The sequence below is a fragment of the Canis aureus genome, chromosome 6 (genome assembly GCF_053574225.1).
Source record: "Canis aureus isolate CA01 chromosome 6, VMU_Caureus_v.1.0, whole genome shotgun sequence".
NCBI classification, from domain to species: Eukaryota; Metazoa; Chordata; class Mammalia; order Carnivora; family Canidae; genus Canis; species Canis aureus.
Genome location: NC_135616.1, coordinates 41,138,631 through 41,153,065, shown reverse-complemented (window position 1 = coordinate 41,153,065; position 14,435 = coordinate 41,138,631). Strand labels below are relative to the sequence as shown.

Here is a 14,435-nt window from a genome sequence, read left to right as displayed (position 1 = left end):
GCCGCCGCCCGAGCCGGGGCCCAGCCCCGCGGCGGGCCCCGCGCCCCCCGCCGCCTCCCGCGGGGCCCCGGCGCGCCCCCCGCCGCGCTCCGAGCCGCCCGGGGGGAGGGAGAGGCCCGGCCCCGCGGCCCCGCTCCGCTCGGCTCCCCGCTCCGCTCCCCGCTCCCCGCTCCCGCTCCTCCTCCTCCCCGCCCCTCCCCCGCCCCGGCCCCGGCCCCGGCCCCCCGCCCCCGCCCCCGCCCCCCGCCCCGGCCCCCCGCCCCGACCCTCCCCCGGCCCCCGCCTCGCCCCGCCGGCTCCCACCACGGCCTCTCTCGGCGAGGAAACTCTGGCCTCCGCTTCCTCCTCCTCCGACTCGGACGCCGGCGGAGCCTCCCCGCCCCCGCGGAAGAAACCCCGAGCCTCGGCGGCGGAGGGAGCAGGAGAGCCCGGGGCCTCGGCAGGCAGAGCAGGCCTCTCCCCTCCGTCCTCGGCCTCGTCCTCGGCGTCGTCCTCCTCCTCCTCCTCCTCCGTGCTGGTGGTGGTGGGACTGCCCCCGGCCGCTGCCCCCGCCGCCGCCCCGCACCGGAGTAGCGGCCACAGCCTGGTCAGCGGCAGCATCATGCAGGCCAACGGGGCAGGAGGAGGAGGAGGAGGCGGCGGCGGCGGCGGCGGCGGCGGAGGGGGCGGCGGGGGCCAGGGACAGACCCCGGAGCTGGCCTGCCTGGCGGCCCAGAACGGGGAGTCGTCCCCGTCGTCGTCGTCGTCCGCGGGGGACCTAGCCCACGCCAACGGGCTGCTGCCCGCCGCCCCCTCCGCCGCCAGCAACAATAGCAACAGCCTGAATGTCAATAACGGGGTCCCCGGCGGGGCCGCCGCCGCCGCCGCCGCCTCGGCCGCCGCCGCCGCCGCCGCCGCCGCCGCCGCCGCCTCGGCCGCCACCCCGGAGCTGGGCAGCAGCCTCAAGAAGAAGAAGCGGCTCTCGCAGTCGGACGAGGATGTCATTAGGCTAATAGGACAGCACTTGAATGGCTTAGGGCTCAAGTAAGTGTCCCTCCCGGGCGGCCGGTGCGGACGGGCCGAGGGCCGGAGGCCGCGTGGGGGGAGGGCGCCGGCGAGCTGGGCCGGCCCGGGAAGGCCCGCGGGCCCGGACCTTGCCCTCGGCCCGCACACCTTCGGAGCCCGATTGTCTGTCAATAAAGACGGATGCGGGAGTGCGTCTCCGGTGGGGGAGGGGCGCGCTCGAGCCGCCGCGAATAATGAACCTCGGAGGATTTGTTTTTCGAGTGTATCTCGGAGGCATCTTTGTGGGACACCTCCCCACCCCCAACTATGACAGACAAGCCAGGCCAACCACCAATCAGGGGACACAGTCGCCTACAAGTGTTCATGGGAACGGAGGGGCTGGGAGAATTTGGAAGGAGGCTGTTGAAGAAACGTGATGGGAGCGAGCGAGCGAGGGAGCGAGGGAGATACGCTGTGGCTGTGGGTGTCGCCGAAGGTCCCGGCGCGCGGCCCAGGGGCCTACCACCAACCCAGGGGGACGCCCGCCGAAGGAGCCCCTGCTCCGGCGACCTGCAGCGTCGGTGGCCTCGAGCCCCTCGGTGTAGGTGAAGGGATAGGCAGCGACCTTGGCCTAAATCCACCGTTTTGTGGACACAAAGGAAAACCGGCTGGGGGGGGGGGGGGAGTGGGGGGGGTGGAAGGTAGGATCGGTGGGAGTGCCCTGCAGTCCTGAGGGGGGATGGAGCAGAACCAGATGAGACCAGGGCGAACCCTGCAACAGTCCATCTCCTGGCTTCAACGCACAGGCCAAAATAAGCCCCTTGGGCCAGCCCAAATGTACGTTTGGGTTTATAGATTTGTTCTGGGGGGGGGGGGGGGGAGGCGGGGGAGGGGAGCACTTTCAAAAAGTGACTTAAGTATTTTGATTCTCTGGCAGATCATCACACTGTTTAGCTGAAAAAAAAAATAAACAGTTGAGAAAGGAAACGTTGAGACGTAAACACAAATATAGAAAACTGATAAGGAATCTTAGGTATCAGAATGCCCGATGAGAGAAACTGCGTTTGATAAATCTCTTCAGCTCTCAAGGAGAAACACATATTAGAAAGATTTCACTTTGTTCCCCAAGGAAAAGGATTCTTATGAAAACAGATTTTTGTAAATGCTAACAGAACATGTTACCGAGACAAGAAGCAAGCTGACAGCAGCAGGAGGAAATAACTCGTGACTGTTTGGAACCTACACCATAGTAAATTTGCTATTTTTAGTATAGAGAGAAAGAGAGTGATTTTTGATGCTGGATTTATTTTAATTTTAAAGGTTGACCTAGTAGAATTTCTGAACAAACATAACTGCCTGGATGTAAGGCCCTTCCCTAACCCAGGTCCTCTCTATCACCTTGTCTGGAGCTAACAATTTCTGTCTTTTGAGACTTTGTAACATCAGTATGCAGATCCTGGTTTTTATTTATTTAAGCACTTGGTTACAATATGTTTTTGGAGATTTTATACTTCACTAAACTTCTGAGGCATTACATGGTAAAAATTGGAAGAACTTTTGATTCTGGTTTCAAGACTTTGACTTGACTAGATAAAACTACATAAAGGTGGCCATTTAAAAATGCAAGTTTGTGGAGCCAAGCACAGTAAAAAACAAAACAAAACAGAAAAAAAAAAAAAACTATGGATTTCTTTTTTCTCCATCATGAGGTTAGATTGAAAACTTTTGCAACTGTTTTTATGGACATTAGTTTATTTAGAAGAGTAAATCCTACAAGTTGGCCAGGTCTTTTTTACACTGTATCTCTCCTGCAGCCAGACTGTTGATCTCCTCATGCAAGAGTCAGGATGTCGTTTAGAACATCCTTCTGCTACCAAATTCCGAAATCATGTCATGGAAGGAGACTGGGATAAGGTAAAGTAGGGCATATAGAGCTGTGTGACTGCTGCTAAAATTATATATTTGAATGTGCATGTTGTGACACTTCTGTTTTTCTTTATGCCAATTTTTGCAGGCAGAAAATGACCTGAATGAACTAAAGCCTTTAGTGCATTCTCCTCATGCTATTGTGGTAAGAGGCGCACTTGAAATCTCTCAAACGTTGTTGGGAATAATTGTGGTAAATACACTTTTGTTCTTAGTTTCACATTCATGCTTATTTTAGTAGGTTATTGATAGTTTCAGGCTTCTGCCTCTTATAAAAGATAAGACCTAAAAGTAGTTAAATTTCATAATTAAGTTTATAAACTAGGATGAGTGTTGACTTTTTAAACTTTTGAGTTCTGTGTTTTTAAAATCATGTTTAGTAAATGTGTCGTTTGAACCTACTTTATAATTAAGCTTCTAGAAATTAATTGAAACATTTTCATGCTTTCAGTGTGTTAATAGCAGTTTTATATTTATGGAATCAAAGATAAATTATACTTTCACTATTTATACTGAATGTGCTGGCAGAGGAAACATATTTGGATGTGTGTGTATCCTATAGCCTGAAATAGCTGATAACGTTAATTGTCCTGTTTTGGGTTTTTGTTTTTTTGTTTTTTTTTTTTTTAATCTTCGGAAATGGCAGTTGATTCAAAGCAGCTCCTTTGGTGTGCTCACCATTTTCCACTCTTGCATTCCAGTTGTGTGCAGGGACAGTGTCAAAGTGTGTCTAATGTGCATCTCTCTGGTGGAGGGTTTGTGTGCAGATTGGACCTTTGGGCTCTGTTACAGCCCTTATTTCCCCCACAAGATCAGTTCAGTAGGCTAACCTGTTCACTTCTTTCATCAGTCTCAACGAATCCTTTATAGTGATAGGCTTTATTTCTTCTGTAGATGTCAGGAGAGGAGGGGGATCAGTTTTTCTAAGTGCTTGTGATTGGAAACCCTGAAGAATCAGCTGCTGGCTACTGGCCTTTTAACTTCTAGCTGATTCATTTGTTGTCAAAAGCAGTTTCCTGTCTGGTGGGGGAGGGAAAGAAGGCCAATAGGAAGTCAAGTAGGGAAACCAGCTGTTTGTTAAATATTAGTAAATGACTACTGTTACCTTTTTATTTTTTTTGTTTTGTTTTGTTTTATTTATTTATTTATTTTTGTAATTGGGTCAAACATTAATCTTGCTGCCTTTGTCTATAAACCTACCACAGCCTCTTGTTTCTTTTTTGGGGGGGATCGGCGGGGAGGAGGAGAATCTTAAATACAGAAGTTTTCAAATTCGTGATATGATTTCATATAATGATATATAATCCTAGAGAATGGACTTCAGGCAAGTTGAAGGTGCAAACAAGAGTGAACAAATACAGATTAAATTGATGATGTAGGATATATAGTTTTGCTTTCAGTAAATATTTAAAAACTAAAATCTTTACTTTGGAATCATTATTTTAATGATAAATTAACTCATAGAATGATTAATTCCATGCTAAATATTAAAAATGAAAACACAGAAGCTAAAATAAACAAAACACTTACTTTTAAAAGGTTATAAATTTTCCAATAATGAAATTTTTTCCCAATCAATGTGTTTGGGGTTTAAAAGAAAAAACTCAAGTGTATTTTAATTGAGCAGTTTCTCATAAATTATTAGCTCTGACACAACGGAAGATGGCCCTAAAATAAAGACAAAAAATAAGTGTGTGAGTTTTGGGAGAATTGTTTTTGCCTTTTTTAAAGCTTCACTTCAAATTGTATTTGTAATTGAGTAGTAAAAATTTAGATAGGTCACCTCCTATTTTTTCTTACTTGTTTATAGATATGTGGGGCTTCTGTGTTGGATTTAAGATTATGACTATCTCACTTGAAAGCTTCATTAGAAGCAACGTGTAAACTCAAGAGAGGGAATTGTAGATAATGAGGAAGAGGCCTTTCTTTTTACAGCCTCTTAAGTCTATAGAATATTACAGCATCTAGTAAAAGATGAAGGTTAAGTCATTGGCTGAGCCTCACACCGTCAAACTGTTTAGGTATTTGTACAAAGAAAGGGGCTCCAGGTTTATGATTCAGTTCAGCATTTTTGTTCACCCTTCTAGTTTGTGTTCAGATTTACTCCTCTCCCACTGCATCTCCAGAAGAGAACCCAATCCAAGCATAGTTATAATAATACCATAGAAGACAACTATTTGGGACTTTTTAAAACATAATTATTTTAATTGTATGCCCAGACACATTTGATGACTTAATCGAGACTAAAATTATTATTTTACTTTTTAAGCCTGTATATTTTTATTGACCCAATCCACACTCTGTTCTCTCCACCTACCCTCCATATTTTTTAATGGTTTCCAGTCAAATGATATCAGCAATAACAGAATTTGCTCTGGATTTTCTGGAGAATGAGCTCCTCAATCAACAGTATTCAGTTTTGGTTCAGATGTGCTTTGCCACATCCGAGGAGTTTGGGTAGGTAGGAGAAGCCAGTAACATGGGAAACCCCTCTCTGTCTAAAATTTTTATAGTATAATAGAAATGTGTTTAAGAAAAGTGTTCAAATGCTAATTTCATGAACAGAAATTAATTACTGTTTTTTAAAGTTAAATAGAGCTTTGAAAGCCATGATTTAAATAGAATTCATTTCCCCTTTCCTCTGAGTCATGGTTTAATTGATACAACTTGGTTATAACCTTATTCCAGAGTTAGTCAGAACCACTCCTGAGTTAGCTAGAGGCCACCCTGAATAACCAGACTGCACGGCTTCTGACTTTTCCTTCGCATGGAATTCAGTACGGTTAGGTGGGAGGAGGAGAGAGAGGATCCAGCATCCCAGTACTGGGTAGGATGGTGGGGGCATGGGGCAACAGCAGGATCTACTCTGTAGAGCTGTCTCACAGTCCTACTGGACAGTAAGAGACAGACACACACCCTGTGCCTGGAGATGCTAGGAAATTACCAGAGACCAGAAGTAATCTGTCACAGAGGTCTCCTTAGGAGCTGGGAGGAGATCTAAAGGGCAGTTTGTTTTCTCAGCCCTTCTCAGCTTTTCTCAGAAAAGCTTTTTTTTATTCATTTAAGAAGTTTGTGATCTTGATCTTTAAAAAAAAAAAAAAAAAAAAGTTCATAAAGCTCTGTCCTACCCTCAGCAAATTTGCTTGATTTTTTTTTAAACTTTTTCAGTAAATAATTGACATCATTTGTGAAAGATGTTTATTTTCTTGAAATTGTGTTTACATTTTCGTGCTTTAAATTTTGGAAAGTAAAATGCAGTTTTACTCTCCTTCCTTATCATATGTGTCAAATACAAATTGAACTGGGTTTTAGAAAAATAAACATCTCTTTCAACCAGATCTCTAGCTGTGCTTAGCCAGTAGCCTGTCAGTTGCCATGCATACTACGAGGATTCGGTATCCATTTGAGGATATTCTTTGTTTTAATCTGGATAAAATGACTCATAGAAAAATGTCTGTGCCCTACCTTTATAGCATGCCATGTATATCCAGAATTATGTGTTTGTGTGGGCTTCTCTCACAGTTTTCCCTCTGCTGTCCTCTCTGGCCCCACCCCTGCCCCATAGAAAGACAGTAGCACGTTCTATCAGGATCTTGGTGGGAAAATAAGGGGGAAATAGCGCTTGGGGCACTGTCCCTACACACATTGGAATGGGGGATGTGCCTAGGACCTCACAGTTGACACCCCAGAAAATAAAAAAGTAATTTTCTCCAAATTTCCAGTTGCCAAGAAAAGTTAGTAGAGAAATCGAGTACAGATACTGGCCAGTTCCACGTGGCATTAATTTAAATGAAAAAAATTGTTCAACTAAACGTGATTCTCAAGTTTGAATCAGAAACACTATGTGAAACGAAACTGTGGCAGTATCAGCAAATGGAAATATATAAACTCTACATTTCATAAAGAGTGGAAGTCTTTTTCAGAAAATAAAATGGTGAGAATATAACCTCAAATATAAAATCCTTTGATTTTTATATTATTTAGTCTTTTGGTTTTTGTCACCTGATGGACATGGAGAGTGTTTTTTTATTTAACATAATAAAGGTTGACTTTGGGCTCCCTGTGCAAGAACACACTTTCCAGGGCCTATTGGTAACTGATCTGTTTCTGAAGCATTCACTAGTCACTCTAACTGGATGTGTAAAATTTGGTAGGTGTAGTTTTTCTAGAGTTAACAGGAGCTTATCTTAGAGTTTGAAATTTTTCCTGTTGTTCTTTAGTTACAGATTTAAGTTTAGATAATCACCACACATAGGCAATGCATCTTATAAAAGATGTGTTTAAATGTAGACCTAACTTCTGTGACAGGGTTTGTTTTGTTTACTTTCACTAGAAACCATTTTTTAGAGGATTGTAGGTATACCATTCTTCTAATACTCCCTAATGGACAGTCTTGTAGAGAAGTTCATGGTATTCTTAATTTTGTAAAGAAATTATCATTTCTGCACCCTTTTTGGACAGCAGTATAGACATACTTAATGTGTTCAAAGTAAGCCTCTTACTGAGGAAGAAAAAGCTGTCGTTTGGTTTTTTTTTAAGTAGGTTTAACATCTTTACCACTGTATTCCTTGGGGTCTCTAAATATGACTGGCATTTTCTGTCTACGGACTTTTGAACCTGCGGCAATCGGCTTGCTCCAGAGCCGCAGGTAGCAGTATGATGAGAGTCCCTCCAAGCAGTGGTCTTCTATTGTGGAAAAACTCTCAGCCTGATACTCCTAAGCATCTCTCTCCTCTAGCAGAAAAGTTGCAAAGATTATGACTATTGATGCTCTCCAGTTAAAAGTACAGTGATAGAGTAAAGGGACATTATAAAGTATTAAAGCCAAACATATTTCAGAGAAAAACTAAATGTGAATGTGCTTCCCAGTGAGCTGGAAATGCTCTCTCCTTTTTTGGGAGAAAAGAGCTGATCCTAACTGTGTGCCCCATAGTTAAACGCACCAGTGATCAGGCTGTTTCCAGCACACACACACAGATTGCCTCCTTTTGCAGATTTCTCGGTTCAGCCTTCTGTCATAAACATCCTAGCGAGAGCAGGTCCATCAGGCTCCCTCGAGCCTACTCTGCACCTGGACCTCCAGTCCTTCTGCTGGACAGCTCTTCGTACTCCCTATGAGCCAGGCCTAACACTTCCGCTCTAGTTGTGCTTTCCCATCTACTTGTCCTGGCACGTCATTTTTAAATAATTTTTCCATTAACCGGTTTTTCTGCCATCTCTTCAAAACTTGTTATATAAAACCCCGTAATGCCTTGTTATAAAAGTCACACTTTAAAAACAAATTCCGTCTGAGTTTTCACATAAGAAATAAAATTCTAGGTGAATGTTTTAAGGGCAGAGTTCATTTTTTCCTCTGTTGATGCCTTGGTCACCAATAGTCTTACCTAATTTGAGATGATTCATCAAAGCAGAGTTTTATTAAGATGTGGAATTGAGCAGAGTCACGTTTAATCTGTGACTCTATTAAACCAAAATATCTTGAGTCCTCTTAAAGCTTTGTAAGAAGTTATTTTCCAAGGGCGTAGTAGAATGGTTTCTACTGTTCTGTTTAGGAACAAACATTTTCTGAAACTTCCATCAACTTCTTTCCCCTGACTGCTGCTTTCTGTCATGTCAGAGGATGAAGTTTTTGCTGCTGCAGCAGAAGTACCTAGAATACCTGGAGGATGGCAAGGTCCTGGAGGCGCTTCAGGTTCTGCGCTGCGAGTTGACACCCCTGAAGTACAATACAGAGCGCATTCACGTCCTCAGTGGGTAAGGACGCTCAGCTCTTAACTCCAGGGTGGCTGAGGGGCTGTCATTTTTATCAAGAGTGCCTGTTCCTCCAAGATGAGAACATTGCTAAATCCTTGGATGCTGTTTGTCTGGATACAATCATTGAAACATGTTCGAGCTACTTGTGTCCTCCTCGGAAGCGTCCCATAGGAGACTAGAGAGATACTTAAGTGGGTGAAAGAAAGAAGAAATACATACCGCCGTGTCATAGTCTTGTAAAAATCCTGTGGGGTAATCCTCTGTGCAGACAGTAAGCAGTGATGCTTCCAGTGTACCTTGTCAGACGTTCTCCATAATGCATGCTTGTCCCGCCCCAGATCCTTGCCGTGCGTTTCCTGTACACAGTGTCCCTCAATCCTCATGTCCGTTCTTCCCATGTCCAGGGGCTGAGGCCTTGGATCTGCACCTCCCTTCTGTTTTGTGTCCACAACACCCCACCAGGTCACCTCGTTCTGTGCTGCACCCTCACATGCCGTGTCTATGCGTGTCTATGCTGGAGGCTGTCCCCCCCACCCCCCATTTCCCAGTGTGATGGGTCTCCTAGCCTCCTTGACAGTCTCCATTTGAGTGTCTCAGAGATGTGTGTCACAGTGAGGTTCTCCAATCCAGTTGTCTTCTCCCACCGTTCCCCACTACCTGCTCCTCCCAGTTTTCCCATCTCAGACAAACATCAAACCTTATCCTTGCGTTTTTTAAATATTTTAACTCTGACCTGTATTGGCCCAACTCTAAAACATAACTAGGTTTGTCCATTTCTCTCTATCTCCACAACTCACAACCTCTCTGCTAGTTTATCCATAAACATCTCTCCCAGAATATGCGAGTGGCCTCCTCATGAGTCCCATTGAGTTCATTTTCACTCCCTTAATGACACAGATTTCACACAGCAGCCAGATAAATACATAAGTAAAACCACACACTCAGCCACTTCTCTCCCTTTCTTAAAACTTCCCACTGGCTTTCTAGCACCATTAAGTTCTAGAATCTCTGCTCATGCCCGCAGAGACCCTGACCCTTGCCCACCATCTTTTTCTTTCTTCTTTACTCTAGCAACATTAATGTTTTTGCTGTTCCTTATCTGGCCAAGCCTCTCACTGCCTCTACCCTCTATCGTAAATGTTCTTCCCCTAATCTTCCCATACCTGGCTCCTAGGTGCTCTGGTCCCCGCCCAAATGTCCTCCTAAAACCATCCACCAGGCGTTCTCTGTCACATTATTGTTTTTAATTTTTTCCTTCATAGCATTTTTTATTATATGGTAGATATGGCCCCCGGCCTCTAGAACAACATTAACACATGAGTTTTCAGATACAAAATAATGGACAAAAACGATAGACCCAAAGAGGTGTAGAGTTCGTTTTAGGGTTTTCGAGAAAAAGGAACAGAACCTTGGAGAAGTGAAGTAACCAGTCCACGATAGAACTAATAAAGTGGAGAGCCAGGATTGCAAGCCTGGTTTGACTCAGCAGAGTCCTTGGTCCTCACTCACTGCATCTGCATCAGTGCAGTGTGCTGGGTACTTTGCTGGGTCATACTTGACAGCTGGCCTTGTTCTGTTTACCTCTCTGATAAGGGGTCTGATTTCTGTGTCACTCAAAGACCGTTCACATGATGAATTTTGTCTTGCTCTGGTAACAGAACATATAACTGAATCACATAGTTTTTATTCTAAAGTGAATTTCACCCGCTGTGCCCTTTGCTCGTTTCCCATAAGGGAATGGCCCAGAGACAGCCAGATGCAGAGTTCTCATGAGGACCCAGGCTTTCTTCCTACTGGCCCAGCATACTTTCAGTTACACCACACAGCTTCCCATAAACAGACCTTCATTTGAAACCTTAAGGTATAATGTGTATTTTCAAAAGGGACAGCAGAATCAATCATTAAGTCTTTTTTGCAGAATTTTAAAAGTGAGCAATTTTTCCATAAAATTATGGATAATAGGGCAGCCCCGGTGGCGCAGCGGTTTAGCGCCGCCTGCAGCCCAGGGCATGATCCTGGAGACCCGGGAGCGAGTCCCACATCGGGCTCCCTGCATGCTTCCTTACTTCTCCCTCTGCCTGTGTCTCTGCCGCTCTCTCTAGCTGTGTCTCTATGAGTAAATTAAAAAAAAAAAAAAAAAAAAAAACTTAAAAAAAATTATGGATAATAAATTTTATTCTAGAAACCGATAATTCTGCAATAGGGTATTTTGAGGCCAGTTATTCTTGCTATTAAAACGAAGTTCTCCTCGGTTAAGACATCATATACTAAATAGCAAGAGAGCAGGTGGTTCTACTCTTGGGTAAGAGGCAAGGAACTTAGTGCTGAATACGGTTTGCTTCATGCAGCCAAGAAAAATAGAAGGTGATGCTCACATCAGCTCTTATCACTTATTAAGCTCTACGTGTATACCAGCTAATGGACCAAGTACTTCACATACCCATCTTCGTTAATCCTCACTTCCCTATTTAATACCCTTTTTACAAGTTAGAAGAATGAATCCAAGAACAGAGTATCAGACAGAGTAGCAGGAGAGTTACTTGCCAGGTCTCATCTCCATGTCTGAATCATGCTTTCACTTCTTTTACTTTTAAAGCCAGTTCTTCTGAGAAGAACGAGGTCAGGGTCACACTTCCAGCAGGGGGCCCTCATGTATTCTCCAGAATCCATGACTTTAGCATTTATGCCTCCTTTGGCACATATTAGTGAGTAATGAAACAGTTCCCTAAGTCTCCACTTTGGGATCTCAATACCTTTCACAGGATGACCCAAGGATGATTATCCAATTATACCATTTCTTGAGTGACGTTTATGATAAACTCTTGAAGGTATGTTGTTTTTGTTTAATTAACTTAGTGTAAATATCTTTGAGGGTTTTTTTAAATTTATTTGGAGTTTTGGGGGGAGTTTTATTTTACTACTGAGAAGCAGTTCAGTTAGCATAGTAATTAAGAGCAAGTTTTGCAGTTAAAAATGCCTGAGTTCATATCCCCCATTTTTTTTGCCTTGTAACCCTCAGTCAGTTACTGAGGCTTTCTGTGCCTTGGGTTCTTCATTTGTGAAAATAAAGTGCCAGTGCTTGCTTCATACAGGATTGCGACCTGTGTTCAATAAAGTCTTACATGTGGAGTGCTTAGGACCGAGACTGGCAAGCAGTAAGAGCTACAGTATATAACTACATATGATAACAAGCGTGGGAATGTATTCCACTAACAGATAAGAAGATGTCATGACAGTAACATTATATATCTTGCTATTATTGTTGTATTACATATTAGTAATTATATCCAGGTACCAGGTGTATTAATGGATTGGGTCCATTGTAGAAATTTCTCGATATATTTCTTAGTAAGGACTTATATATATTTCTTAGTAAAAATATGATCGGTATTTTTCAGTTAATGTTTAATCCAAGGAAAGGGTTTGATATTTGTTGCTTTCTCTGTTCTGTGTTAAGGTATCTGATGTGTAGCCATGCAGAAGACTTACGTGCAAAAGCAGAATGGGAAGGCAAAGGAACAGCTTCCCGATCCAAACTGCTGGACAAACTGCAGAGTAAGAGTCTTACTTTCTGGTGTTTCTGTGTTTTTTCTTAATTAGAAATAGATAACTATGAATTGATCAGGAAATCTTGTGTCTAGACATACCCTCAGTGAGGAGGGAGTAGTTATATAGGAAAGAAGGGAAAAGCCATTAAAAGAAGCCCTTTCAACCAAAGGTTTCCAAACCCTGCCATTGAGCCTGAGAAGCAGCTAGCCTCCCCTGGAGTCGGGGCAGAGAGCACAGGTCCCAAAGCAGTTCTCCCTTCATTTGTGTTATGCCATGATGCTCCTGTTAAGGTTTTGTTTGGGGGAGAAATGCTGCGATTTCAGGGAAAAAGAAAATATAAACCAGAAACATAAACGAAAAGTGTTTCAATATTTGTTGATTTCAATAGGAAAGCCCAAGTTTAAGTAAATTTTTTTTTAACCAGATTTAAGTAAAATGTCCTCCCCCCCACCCCCCATATGTTATATGTATTATCCAAATTAGAGTAGGGGTTTTATTTTTGCCACATTTTTATAGAAAAGATCTTTCTTCCTTCTCAGATTAAATCATGTTATCCCATGTTCCATATTGAGGTATGAGAGTAGAGATCCTAAAAAGTCAGAAAATTGTGTGGTTAGGGAGGTTCGAGGCATGGAAGAATTAGAATAGATTGATTTCAGGATCAAAACACCATCATGCCCTGAATTTTCACGGGATCCTTGGCATTAGAAGCAAGTTGATGGGAGCTGGAACCTGTTTCAACATGTTGGCTTGCCCTTTGTGAAGTGGAGGTCTCTTACATTTTTAGTGATGCTCAGTCTCCCACTGGGACACAGTCATCCTCAGATTTTCTCTTCATTGACTTTTTGGGGGATTTTGTTAGTAGTGGGAGTTTTGGGATTTTTTAAATTTTTTTATTTTTTATTTTTTTGCTTTGTGTTTTTGTTTTTGGAAATTCACATACAGACTGGAGCCCTTGGATCTGCTCCATTTTGTGGCCACATAGCTGTAGCTGCTGACAAATACTCCTAAGGTTCATACTGTGTCTCCTTGCCTGCCACTGCTCTGAGAGATGTAATACTTGAGGGCAAGGGCAGCAAAAGTGGAGCAGGTGTCTTAAATGAAAGTTTGTACTGTCTTGGTCTTCTAATTTTTATTTTTATCTCTCTTCTTAAAAATGTCTTCTCTTAAAGCATATTTACCACCATCAGTGATGCTTCCTCCACGGCGTTTACAGACTCTCCTGCGGCAGGCGGTGGAGCTACAAAGGGACCGGTGCCTATATCACAATACCAAACTTGACAATAATCTAGATTCTGTGTCTCTGCTTATAGATCATGTTTGTAGTAGGTAAGAGAAAAATTCCTTACAGATTTAACAGACTCAGTATGAACTTTGTTAAAATGTTTTCTTTTTTGGAGCTTTATCCTATCAATGTGAAACCATTTGTGCCTGATTCAGCATTGCAAGCAGAGCAATTGGGACGTGTTTGTGGGATGACCTGCATCTTAAGAGGGGAAACTGGAAAACCCAGTTTTCCTCTTCTTGTCTTCATGTTGTTGGTTGGTCATTTTCTCTCTCCGGCCATCATTGTAAGGGCTTGTGAATGGTTTTGGGTGGGGAAGCCAGTGACCTGAGTGTCTGCTGTCCTTGGGTGCCAGAAGTCACTGAGTGACTCTCTCTCCGCGTTATGGCTATTTTAACAGTCGCCTCAATTATTTTCTGCTCATAAAAATCATGGAAATACTTTGTTCATAATGGAAGCTCCGCTTTTTAGTAGAACCTGGCCTCTAAGCTAAAAATGGTTAGAGTAACAGGCAGTAACTTTCTGATTTGGGTTTTATTGTACCTGTCCACGTCCATAATTCAATCCCACTTTAGATATTAGGAGTATTCTGAGTGAAAATGTGCCTACCATTTTAATAATCTCTAAAATTAAAGCAGGGCTTTAATTTTTCAGATACTGAAAAATAAATTCTGCAGTCTTTCAAACTCCCAGAGGGAGATGCTCTGGGTCTGGTGAACCACACCTGAACCCACTGTAGTACACGTGCCCACTTTGTTTAGCAAAGATCATGGACTCAAGGCTGAAAGTGGCCGGGGTAGGTGGGACCAGAGTGTAGACCACGTGCAGGCTTTGGGAACAGCTATAGGTATTTTGTGCTGTGCAGTGTGAGTGAGGTTGATGTGGAAGGGGCGCATGTAAACCATGTCACATGGGGTTGAGTTCACGCCTCCCCCTC

At 43.6% G+C, this 14,435-nt stretch overlaps 1 protein-coding gene across 3 annotated transcripts in view; it reads left to right on the top strand.

Annotated features, from left to right (window-relative positions):
- The first annotated feature begins 273 nt into the window (after nt 1-273).
- Nucleotides 274-14,435, top strand: part of WDR26 (WD repeat domain 26) — a 40,036-nt gene continuing 25,874 nt past the window's right edge. Inside the window, exons 1-6 of one of the 3 annotated variants that reach the window (XM_077901263.1) lie at nt 274-1,023; nt 2,799-2,898; nt 2,999-3,103; nt 8,528-8,664; nt 12,122-12,219; nt 13,386-13,542. In XM_077901263.1, the coding sequence (XP_077757389.1) occupies nt 602-1,023; nt 2,799-2,898; nt 2,999-3,103; nt 8,528-8,664; nt 12,122-12,219; nt 13,386-13,542 (1,019 nt within the window). In that variant the 5' untranslated portion in view covers nt 274-601. The remainder of the gene's footprint in view (nt 1,024-2,798; nt 2,899-2,998; nt 3,104-8,527; nt 8,665-12,121; nt 12,220-13,385; nt 13,543-14,435) is intronic. The other 2 variants (XR_013381661.1, XM_077901262.1) reach the window with 2 other exon arrangements.